Consider the following 12485-nt stretch of genomic DNA (forward strand, 5'->3'; position numbering starts at 1 on the left):
TGTAATTGAATATAGTCTTTTTTTTTATAACAAGTGAATCTGAGGACTGCAGACACTTCATCTTTAATTTTAATTCAACTAACTTAAATTATAAGATTAAAATAGAAAGGTCGTTGTCTCGTTGAGCTTGCAAATATCAAACTGCCAGACAACATTCGGCCTATAGTACAAGTTGAAGTTATTTCTCTAGCCGATTATCACAAAAGATCTGCACCATTCTCTCATAAAATAAAAATAAAAATAAAAAAAATATGAGAGAATGATTGTATTAGAAAAATAGTTAGTGTTTGAAAATTCTTTGAAAGTAGTCACTTTTAATATGAAAATTCGAACTTAAACCAATAAAAAATATCAGGATATTGTGTTCACCCTTTTAAGTTCGAAATTAATAACACTGTCATGAATTAAAATATATGGCTATTTTTCAAAAACTTTTGAATCTAGCAAAAAAAAAAAAAGACTATATTCAATTACAAGGTCGAGAAACGGTTAGTTTTTTAACTTTTAACTTTTCCGAACAAAACGGCCCAAAATGGGATGTATTATATTAAGAAGAATTAACCTAAATAGTCGCTCACCTAACCATTTAAACTAAAAATAGCACACAGATGAATAATATATGCATAATTTATGTATTATATGGGTATAACTATGTATAACTGGAAATAATAAATAATAAATATAATCGGCTATTTGTGTAAGATCTCATGCAGCCCCAATAGAATGAGGAACAAAGCCCATAAATAAGGCCCATCTCCAATCTCCACCATTTCATATTCCGTCCATAGCTTCTTGCTTCCAATTTCGACCTTTTCAAATTCTTTGCTTTCTCCGGTACGCCTGCAGGTTCCTCAATAAAGGCTCTGAAACCCTAGATCTCCGTCATCGACCAGAATTCACAATTTTTCGAAGGTTTGATTCCCTAATTCTATCATGCTTTATGTTCTTTCTTATTTTGGGAAAATTTAGCTGATTTCGATTTAGATATTATGGAAATCTACGTGTTCTTTGATATGGTATTCTTATATATTCTCACAGTATGCTCAATTTGGAATCAAGTGGTAGTTATCGTGAATATGAAGTGATCCAATAGTGAAAAATTGTTGCTTGATTTGGTTTCTATAAAAAACGTAGTAATTCAGCTGGTAAACCAGCTGACCATGCTTGTCAATACTTGTAATGCAGCTTATTCTACCCTATGAGAAGGGGAGTCTCTGCGTAACTGGTAAAATTGCTGCCAGGAGGTCTCTGGTTCAAGTCGTGGAAACAACCTCTTGCACATATGCAGGGTAAGGCCCTTGTGGTCCGGCCTTCCCCCGAACCCCGCTTGTAGCGAGAGCTTAGTGCACCGAGCTGCCCTTTCTAATTCTACTCTATGATTCCTTGGAGGCAACAATTTTGGTCTAATATATTGCGCATGTTGTTATATATACATACACATATCAGTTTGATATTCTGATGGATACCATGTATATGCGAACATTACGATAGATATATGTATATCTGATTGGAGTTCTTTCTTTATAAAAGATAATGTGCTTTAAACATTTTACATCAAATATAAGATGCTTGAGGGGTGCTAGTGTGCTACCTACTTGAGCTGCACTAAATTTCGCTCATTTGGAATCAAGTAAATTTTGTATTAAGGAAAGTAAGTTTTGCTAATTTGGCGTGAAGCAGTTGCACTATGTACAGCAAAAACAATCTCTGTGTTACAATACTATTCATATATTCAAAAACTAAGGGAGCTGATACAATTCGGGAAGAACCTCTATGTTATTTATTAAATCTACTTTACGCCAAATACCTAAATGATTTAAATGTTTAGCTCTCACCGAGGTGATACTGCCTTCGAACAAACCTGCAATTCCTTTCTTTCCTGAATAGACCAGTTTATAACAGCAGCATACGTTGATCCAAAGTATCTTGAGTTCCTTCTTTGTGTTCACTAAATAAAAGCTGTTAGCTCCTTCCGTCGAAGTACCTGCCACAACCCATTTTATCCCTCTAATGCTTAGTTATATGTTCCAGATCTCTCTACCACTATACTGTATGTTTGTTGCTTATTTATGTAGTCCTTTGCTCTGGGTATTTAATTTATGAAGTTATGGCAGAGAATAATATACTGAAGCTGGTGAAATGGCTGACGACACTAGTACCAACCCATTTTATCCCCCTAATACCAATTTCTCTGCTTGCGCAATTTGATATATGAAAAGTTATTAGTAACTGCTTCCATTGATATTCTAGTGTTTAATAGCTGTGTATTTATGCAATTTCTTTACTTATTTACATTTTATTAACCTTCTAAGTTGCGTTGTTGGGTAATTTTGAGCACAATTTAGCTGATTTAGAAAGATTTTACAAATAAGTGAGATATGAGAACAGATTCTTGTGAAAGGAGATACTGATATAATATTACAACATAATTCAGGCCATGGGCTTGTGGACATTGCTCGAGGGCTGCTTACTTCTTGCAAATGCACTTGCTATATTGAACGAAGATCGTTTCCTTGCTCCAAGAGGATGGAGCTTCCAGGAATATTCAGGGGTCAGAAGAAATTCATTCAAGGGCCAGCTACTTGGTCTTATTTATGCAACTCAATATCTGAGAGTTCTGCTCATACTCCTTAACACACTTTGTATTGTTGTAAAGTTTGTATCTGGATGATGATTCTTGCGCGAGGTATGCTTGTTTAACTTTGTTGCTACGTTTTGAGATTGATGTGTGTATTTGGACCATTATTTCTGAGAGTCAATTCAAGGGCCGGCTACTTGGTGTTATTTAGCACAAAGTAATCTTTTGGTGACCAGTTTTCTGAACTACAGTTTCTTAAAGTAAGCTAAAATGCTTTATGTCATGACATTGGTTGCACTCATAAGGAGATTGAGTTATAATGTTGCTACAGTCAAATAGGATCAACCATGAAGTTTGATGCATTTTGTATTTTTTAATAGCAGCATAAAATTGATCTCTTGATTTGTAGTAAACCATTCTATTTGTTGAAATAACTTTTTTTGTACATACAGACACTGAAGTTCATAGATGGAAGGGTTTAGAAAGCTTCCTTGAGGAAAAGCACCAACTCTAGTCGCATTTTGTTAGATACCCTGATACAAACGGTTCTTCTTCAATTAGTTTAGGAAAGTAAATTATTTCTTGGTCTTTATGGACGGCTGTTGTAAAATAGGTCATCAGTGCCTACCTCTGCATGTTCTTATTCAAGAATCATGTTCTTGGAGTCTAAGCTCTCCGTTTTTGCATTGCTGCATCTTTTGATTACATATAAGATACTCTTCTTAGACTTTGCTAATTGATGTTATTGCTCTGTTTCCAGGAAAATTACCTTTTTCCAAATATGAGTATGGGTGATGAAAACCAATTCTTGTGATAAAAGGGAGTCTTGTAGTTAGGATTGTGATACGATGATCAAGACGCAACTCTTTCAACTTTAGGCTCTCATTGTTATGAAAAACGTGAACCTTGTTATGTTGTTTCACAGGTCAACTAATATCTTCAGTCAAGACCAGCTTCTAAGCTGATTAAAGCTGTGCTAGTGTAGAATATGTGTGTACCCTTTACAAAAAAGAAGAGTAAATATCCTAAAACCCGCCTAAACTATCACTTTTTTGTCAGTTTCCTCCCTAAACTATCGCATATCCCCAAAACCCCTTGAATTGTATCCTCCTTCATATTAAAAACCTCCCGTCGCCTTTTTAGTGGTATGTATAATACAGTCTCGCAAATTTGTAAGAAATGTGCCATGTGGCACTCCACATGGTTATTAATTAGCCTAATCGAAAAATAATTGAATTATGTATTTTAAATATTAACCCCAATTTATTAAATGGGTAAATATTATTCACCAGATTAAAACATATAAGAGGTCTGAGGCAAAAAGCATTCAGTAAAATCCCCTTCTCTCTCTTATCTTTCTATAATGGCTTCTCTTTCTCTCACTAGCGATTTTCTCCATTAAGCTTCGTTGTGACTTTCATTTTCCTCCAATAACCCTCGATATAATTATGTGGGTTATGTCCCCTTGCATTATGAAAACTCCATTGTTCTCATATATCTTGTTCTTCTCCAAATGTATTTCAGAAGCGTGAAGAGAAACTCAATAACAAGAGAGGGAGAATTTCAGATGGAACCGGATGGAGAAATGGAAGAGAAAGGTGGAAAATGAGGAAGGAGGGTGAAATGTAATGAAAATGAGAAAAAAAAGGGGGCTAATTAGCACTTAGACACTGTCATGTGGGCTATTTTGATGGATTTTTCTAGCCTTCATGCGCTCTTTCACGAGTTATTACACACAATACGCCACATAAGTAGCGGATACGAAGGAGGATATAGTTAAGAGGGTTTTTGGGTACAAAGGATAGTTTAGATAGGAACCGGCAAAAAGGTGATAGGTTAGGCGGGTTTTAGAATATTTACTCAAAAAAAAGGCACGGAACTTTGCACTTCAAAGTCAGTGTTGTGTCCTGGGGAAATAGGTCAATGGCCAGAATGCTACAATGCAAACTGTAGTGTTACAAGTTCAAATCATAATGGCCTTTTGGCTACTATTGTTTACTCCGCCCTTCCTTACTCCCCCTATTAACCATGCACAAGGGAAAGAACTCATTTGCTGTAGATACTGATATAAGACATATTACTAGTGCAGAAAATAGTTTTGAATACTGAATACTTGTAGGAGAGTTGCTGAGGTTTCAAACATGACAGGGAATAAGACTTACTCTATCTTGACTATTAATTTTGATCTTTCTAGCATAGTTGTAATAATATGGAGCATTTGCATCGGGCACACAACCTTCAGGCCAGATTTTAGAGTTTTTTTTTTTTTTTCTAATAATAAGTTGCAAAAATGCTGGTTTTATTATATGCGTTGCTGCTCGTGAAAACTCTTCTAGGCATAGAGTTCATCTTTCCAGGAAATTAAAATTCAAGATGGAGCTACGCATCAGCATTTACTGCAATGCCATCTTGCATTTCCGCGCATGCTAAGCAGTTGGTTTCTGGGTTTGGTTGATCATTTGTAACTATACTCTTGATTAGAGTTAATTCTGATATGCTAGAGGTGGCACCACCCGCCACTTGTAGCAGCTTTCCTCATTCAACACTGAGTTTAGAGTTCCTAATTCATATTTCAACCTGTCTGTCTGTAATTTGATGATTTTGCTAAATTAAAGTGCCACAAATTATGCCATCTATAGCTTAACAAAGTTGGTCGCACTCACAATCTTGTGCCGACTGGTAATTCTGTAGAAGTGTCAGAATTTACTGTAAAACAACAAGAGCGACAGAGCGAGGACTCACCTCTTTACCCGTGGATAAATCATTGCCAACTGTCCCTTTTTGCTTAGCTAAGCTTCCAGAGTTGAAATGCAGCCCTGTGTTCCTATTACGTGTAAGATCTGCTGAAGAATAACCATTAGGCCGACCTTCTTCACCACCTGCATAATATGTCTAGCATGTTATTTGTAGATCCCCTGGAAATAGCAAACTAACTAGCAGATTGCATATTAGAATTACTTCCCTGAACAAAAATAACTAACATTATGAACTAACTCGAGGATGGATGATGCACGCGCTGCTTCCATCATCGACCATGATATGTCTTACATCAGTATCAAAAACACGTAAAGTAATGACAAGGGCATCATAGTGAGGGAAAACCAAACCGTGGGTATCCGACTTATCGAAGATGATACTTTCTTCGAGTTAGTCATACCGTTCGTGGGTGATTGCCCGCTTGAGCTTGTGAGTGGTGGTGAACTTCACGCCGTTGACATATGCGTCGTCGCCTCCCCCGATGATCATTTGAATGGCCCGAACTGGGGAAGGTGGTTTGGGCGGCCCCTGATGTTGTTCCCGCCCTCGGCAAAGTTGGCCCGATCGCTCATCAACTCTTTTAGGGACCTTGGTGAAGCATGTTCACGACCTCTTGTCTGAGGGCGATACAGACCTCGATCTTGTGACCTCGTTCCTGGTGCTCGGGTCGGACTTCATTTTCTGTGGCCATTTTACCTTTGGGCCGAGCTTCTCCAACGCGTAGACTATTTCTAAGGGGGAAACACAAAAATTGTGAGCTAATACCAAGGGGGGAATACCTCTTTCGTTTCGGTGGGTTCCCGTTCGTGGTCTAGATGGACCTTCGTCGTGACGTGGAGGTGGCATGAGGGTGCCTCTGATGTAAGGATGATGTCTTTCTCGATTAGGTCGTGACCCTGCTATATCTCTTCTGTTGTCGTTTCTTCGGTCTTTCCTAGACTCTATTTGGACCGAGGTCAGGCTTTGAATACGCCCGTTGAGATCATCCTCGTCGACTCTTGCCTCGGCATAGGAGACATTGTGTATCTCATCCCAAGTGGTTGGAGGGTATTTCATGAGTCGGCTCAGCAATTTTTTGGTCGCCTTCGACCCACTTGTGCTCAGCCCATTCTGAAAACCGGCCACCGCCATCCCTTCAGATACATTCGGAATGGTCATTCTTACACGGTTGAATCGGGCGAGGAAATCCCCGAGTCCCTCACCAAGAGATTGCTTGATGGCAAATATGTCGTTCACCCTTGCCTCCGCTTTCTTGGCCCCGGCATGGGCGGTGACGGACTTGTCAGCTATTTCTTCGAACGTTTCTGTGGAGCGCGCAGGTAACTGCGAGTACTAAGTTAGGGCCCCGCCGGTTAGGGTCTCTCCAAACTTCTTCAGCAATATGGATGATACTTGTTCTTTTGCAAGGTCGTTGCCTTCCACTGCAGTGACATAGTAGGTCACATGATCCTCCGAATTCGTCGTGCCGTCATATATTTTCAAATATGGCGGCATTTTGAAAGTTTGTGGTATAGCGCGGCCTCGTCGCTACATGGTTATTCCACGAACCGACCGGCACCCCGTTTTGGTAGGAGTTTTGGAGCGCCCGGTATCTTATCTACCCTTTCTTGATGCTCCCTCATTTGGTCGCGGAGTGCCTTGTTCTCGTTCTCCATCTCTTATATTTTTTTAAAAATAGCAGTGAGGGCGTCGTTACTTGCATCATTAACAGGGTGAGTAGTACCAGTCATGGGAGGTTGGGTGTGATGCTCATTGGTTGTTGTGGCGATGTCGACTCGCACACTCCTCTGCTCGCCCTCTGAGCGGGTTTGTCTAGTATGCTATTCAGTGTATTCGTTAACCATGCTTCTAGTAGATTTTTTACCGCTGGTGCTTCTTCCATAATGGACGTAGAGGCTCCCTTTCCATGAGAAGCGGTAACGCTGCCATGAGGAGGGGGTGAATCACTTCACCTAGGTGAGGCGCTTGGTGTCACGTTCTCCTCGTCCTCTTCATGAGTTTCGTCGATAGTGTTTAGGAGATTGGCAGTGAGATCGACTATTGCCTTTCTCTTTTCTTCTCCATTGCCTGCCATGTTAGATCTGTGCAAACAATGAGATACAGGACTGTGCAGAGTTTTGCGTGTTTTTTTTAGATCTAGAAAAAACTAAAACTTTTAACTAGAAAATCCCCACAGACGGCGCCAAATTGTTGACCAAAAAGTCTTAAACCTTTTTGTTAAACTAATTAAGTGAATGATGATAGGTAAATTCTAGTTAAATATAATAAGTTCTAGATCCAAGATTGGAGTTTGGGTGAGACTGTTTATCAAGTGCATATACCCGTATATTCAATCATTAAATGCACACTTTAGGGAGTAAATGAAGAATGAATAATGAGCAATAAATATGAGAAATGGCAATAAATGTAAATAGGAAGAACAAGTCACCTAAATATCAAATAATGTGGAAGATTCTTCCTTCTGACAACGAAATGCGGCAGTCACCAAGAATATGAGTAATGCTTCCTTGGATCACTATGGAAAGGTAAACTTTGTATTTTCTCTTAATGGTCAACTTCTTACAATAGTTTTCTCAGATTCAATCTCACGTGCCCCTTTTCTTCTCTCTCTCTCTCTCTCTCTCTCTCTCTCTCTCTCTCTCTCTCTCTCTCTCTCTCTCTCTCTCTCTCTCTCTCTCTCTCTCTTTCTATATATGTGATATTCTCTAAAAACCCTTAAAAGTACAACAAAGGGAATATTCAGGAGAATATTCCTATCACTACTTCCAAGACTATACTAGCTGTTATTCCTATCTTTCGCTCTGTGACTGCTCGTTATTGGGCTTTGGTCGACCTCATCCTATCTGCCTAACTCGGGACACAGTCTTTTCTCTTACGATTTTTTCACGCCCAACTTCCTCAGCAAGATTTTGACCAATACAGGGATAATTTATACCTGCTAAAGGGTGGAATAATAATCCCGGGGTAAGTTATCCCAGGATAAAACAGTAAAATTGGCAATCCCAGGATTAATACAACAGACCAAACAATCAATAAAAAATAATACCAGGATAAGTAATCCCAACATAAGTAATCTTAAGATAATTAATTCCAGCATAACTTGTATTCGAGCCAACCGACCCTTATATGTAAAAGGCTCGTGGTATATTGATATGCCACAAGTATCTTTTGTGATAATCAGCCACAGAAATATCTCCAACGGGTACTAGGCCGAATGTTGTCTGGCACTTTGATATTTGCAAGCTTAACGAGACGACGATCTTTCTATTTTAATCTTTTTTAAGTTGTTGAAATTAAAACTAGGAGAGGAAGGTGTAGCTGTCCTCAGATTCACTTGTTATATAAGCTTAATGACCTTTCTATTTTAATCTTCTAATGCCTTTGCTATTAACCAGTTCTGATGTCTCAACTATTTCAGTTATAGTCCTCATATTCAACTGTTCCAAAGACGAAATTTCTTACAATTTATCCTGAAATTGCTTAATTTGAAGCAAATAGGAGACCTTTTTTATTTTGCTACGTACCCCTCTCCTTTTGTACTTTTGGATTGGATCTTCTTGGGATAAAAGGAGAACCCCTATGTATTCCATTACCATCTTTTCTCTTTTGAGAACCCCCCCCCCCCCCCTCCAAACCCAAACCAATATAATATTTCATTGCCATCTTTTTCTCTCTTTTTGTTCTTTAAAATTTACTTCATTATCATTTATCATGTAAAAAAAATAATAGTCTGGTGTACAAAACATACCACGTTCAGAATCTGGGGAAGGGTCGCACTCCAAAGAGGTGTCAGCCTACCCGAATTCAATTCCACGACTATCATCAATCATGTACTTTTAAAATTTTTGGAAAATAAGAAATTACAAAGTTTAGTGTGATGTATCTACTTTATCTCCAAAACGAGAAGAAAAGAAAAACAAGTACTTATTGCAATAATCTTCAAATATTACACCAAATTTTAGAACCAAAATCTACGGCCAAAGTTGTGGTCCACACGCTGTACACAAGTTACATTAGTTGTGAAATTGAGGTTTTGACGCTACAAACACTCATTTATTAATATGTCTCGAGGTCCCCTTCACTCCCCCTTCCCAGACCTTCTTCTCACCTAACCCATTTTAGTAAGACCAAATAGTACAGTTTTATCTATATTAAACAACATGCAATAATTAATTAATGTTGGTAAATAACTGCGTACAATAGAAAATAAGTGTGTAACCACCGAAAGGTGCAGTGGTTGTGGTTGTTTAGGATACCGCATCATTTCCATGGTATGGCGTTTATTGAAATGCTCTTAAAATATATCTAACTGTTAGCCTTTTTTTTTTGTAATTAAAATTTCTATTAATCATCAGAATATTTACGAATGATGAACCATAGCACGACTATATCACAGTCTGCTATCTAATTAAGCAACTAAGAAACACTTACTACTAGAATTGACTAAATACTAAGTTGCTGGACCATTTCTTTAATTCTAGTAGGTGCACGGATATTATACACATATGCAATTTTCCTCACCAATTGATCTGCACTCCTTGATCTCTTTTCAAATTTGTGTTGATTCCTTTCAATCCATATTGTATGCGCCCATTCTGTATATGCCATCTTGAATACCTGAGCTCTCTGTGATTTACCCTTTGCTCTTTGAATGATCCAATTCTCCAGTAGTTTCCATTGTGTTGTCCTAAAACTAGGAACCTTCATCCATTTTAGCACACCTTCACAGACTTTGACAGAGTAAGGACAATCCATGAAGATATGATTTCTCGTTTCATTTTGACTATTGCATAGATTGCAGACATGATCCACATTTACACCCTAGGAGGCAATTCTATCCACATTCAGAAGTCTACCCTGCATCTGTAGCCATACTGTAAACTGAGCTTTTGGACAAGCATTATTTCCGAATCTCAATGTCTTCCATGAAATTCCCTCATTGTTAACTGAAGATATATCTGATCACGCCCAACTATGCCTTATAAAAAGGACAATGCGGTCGTTGCAAATATAATCCAGTTTACAAGTCCGGAGTCGAATCCCACAGAGAATTAACCTATCAGTTACCTTTGTTGGAATCACTAAATTCTTTATAATCAACTTCCCCAAACGTTGTAAACAATAGTTGATGGTATTTCTACTAACTAAGATTGAAAGTAAATAAATAGTTGTAAACTAAATATGCTTGGGTTGTAAACAATAATGAGAAGGTTTTAAGGTAGTGATTTCCCCTATTGATAGAATCCCTTCCGGTTATGTTTCATATAGATTCACCAAAATATCTCTATCAATCATGAGCACTCTTTTTAGAGTAAATCTCTCCCGAGTAATCGCGATAATTTACTAGACGCACTCTCCCGAGATACACTAGCTGACTTTGTTTATTACAGCTCACTTTAGATTGCACCCAATGCTTCGTTATCCCTAATCCTGCCTTTAAACCCGCAGTTATAGATCCCTCTTATACTTTGGGAGTGGTGTTGTTCAATAATTACCTAAATATGCACTCTCTCCCGAGTTATGCACACTAAATAGGCACAACTAATTGAGGATCCTGTCAATTAACTACAATAAACACGTAGTTGAACAAATAGAGATTAACTGGCAAACTATATGAACATAATCAAGAAGTTCATCCTTCAATAGGTTCCATCAAAACCTTAGACTAAAGTATTTAGCTACTCATAACAACGTAAAGATAAACTACGAAAATATTCATCATGGACAAGTGCAAGAAAAAGAAGAAATAAAGAACTATGATGTTTTTGGGTGATCTCTCACACTTGTGTTTCTTGCAAAAGTAATCTCCAAAACAAATCTGCCCTAATGTGGCCGAATTCCTACTTTTTATAAGGGTTTTACACCAAGTTTTCCCGACTTGACACTTTAGTCCCTGGCTTTTCCGCGTTTTGCCGCGATCCCACCGTGGTTACGCCAGGACCGCGGCCAAAGTGGTCCTCTGAATCTTTAATGATGTTCTGCCGCGGTCCTACCGCGGTTACGGTCTGACCGCGGCAGGCCAAGTTCAGCTCTGGTTTTGTCTCTTCGCTTGGTGCACTTCGTGGGCATTGTTTGATTGGCCTCCTTTTCTCCGTAATTGATCCCAAACGTGCTCCATCGACTTCTTTCATTGGATATAGCCTGCAAAGCATGAAAAATACTAATCAGAGCATGGTTATCACTTTTTACCACAAAGCTATACAAAAATGTGGTTCTTTAGGGTCCAATTATAGTCTAATTCACCTATTATCAACACCCCACACTTAAATCTTTGCTCGTCCTCGAGCAAGTTGAACCACACTTCTAGGAATATTCATTAGATGCATTACCCTTTTTATGTCACACCTACTATTATGAAAGAACAACCTAAGAAGTGCAACAGCCACACTTCAGATGAAGACTCTAATGCCATGCCACACTCATGCTTACTTTATGTACTCTAACAGAAGTGAAGACTTGCTTTTTCTTCTTGATTTAAATGCCCTCACATCACATTTTTGAGAGAAGTTCCACACACATAAAATCAAACAACAAGGAACTGTAGAATAAACGAATTCACTCACTCTCAGCAAAGAACATTCATATGCCACACAGATACACCATAAGCTTGCCCTTGGTGTAATACTCTACTAATCGAGTTGTTCAGTCTAAGATCAATAGGGCTTCATTTGGTTGTAATGTAGGCTACGGGACGGGTAGGATGCATTTAGATATAAGAGTGACTACACCTCCCTAAGCAATTTAATACATATATTTTCTCGATTAAACCTCATCCTTATGTCACCCCAAAATTCCACTTTCACATCAATGTAACTTACCCCATTTCTTTAAGCACACTTGCATCAAGAGCCACCACTTATCTAGGAGTTTTTATGTTTATTTTTTTTCAATTCAAGTGGCTCTTCCTTTTTCAAAACAGTGCGCCTTTCTCCTTATTCAACTAGTTTCACTCGAAAGCCAAACCGACCACCCCACACTTTACTTTACAAAGTTCATAACAATTCAAGTGCTCATGAGAGGTGAAAAGGTTCAAATAGATGGTTAATTCAAACAAATGGGTAAGGCTTGTAATGTGGTTGCCAAAGAAAAAGGGTATTAGTAGGCTACGAAAGGGTTAACTATGGTAATATGTACGAGGTGGATTCATGTA

General features: G+C 38.3%; 1 protein-coding gene across 3 annotated transcripts; it reads left to right on the top strand.

Annotated features, from left to right (window-relative positions):
• The first annotated feature begins 777 nt into the window (after positions 1-777).
• Positions 778-3625, top strand: LOC109243582 (immediate early response 3-interacting protein 1-like). 3 transcript variants are annotated; one of them, XM_019410529.1, is made up of 3 exons: positions 778-912; positions 2435-2686; positions 3339-3625. In XM_019410529.1, exon 2 carries the CDS (start codon positions 2438-2440, stop codon positions 2669-2671), a length of 234 nt encoding a protein of 77 aa, XP_019266074.1. In that variant the 5' UTR covers positions 778-912; positions 2435-2437; the 3' UTR covers positions 2672-2686; positions 3339-3625. The 3 variants fall into 3 exon arrangements, with proteins under 3 accessions (XP_019266074.1, XP_019266075.1, XP_019266073.1); XM_019410530.1 differs by lacking the exon at positions 3339-3625 and adding an exon at positions 3031-3318; XM_019410528.1 differs by lacking the exon at positions 3339-3625 and having other exon boundaries at positions 779-912; positions 2435-2923.
• The last annotated feature ends 8860 nt before the right edge of the window (positions 3626-12485 follow it).

This window comes from Nicotiana attenuata, unplaced genomic scaffold (genome assembly GCF_001879085.1).
Source record: "Nicotiana attenuata strain UT unplaced genomic scaffold, NIATTr2, whole genome shotgun sequence".
Taxonomy (NCBI): Eukaryota; Viridiplantae; Streptophyta; class Magnoliopsida; order Solanales; family Solanaceae; genus Nicotiana; species Nicotiana attenuata.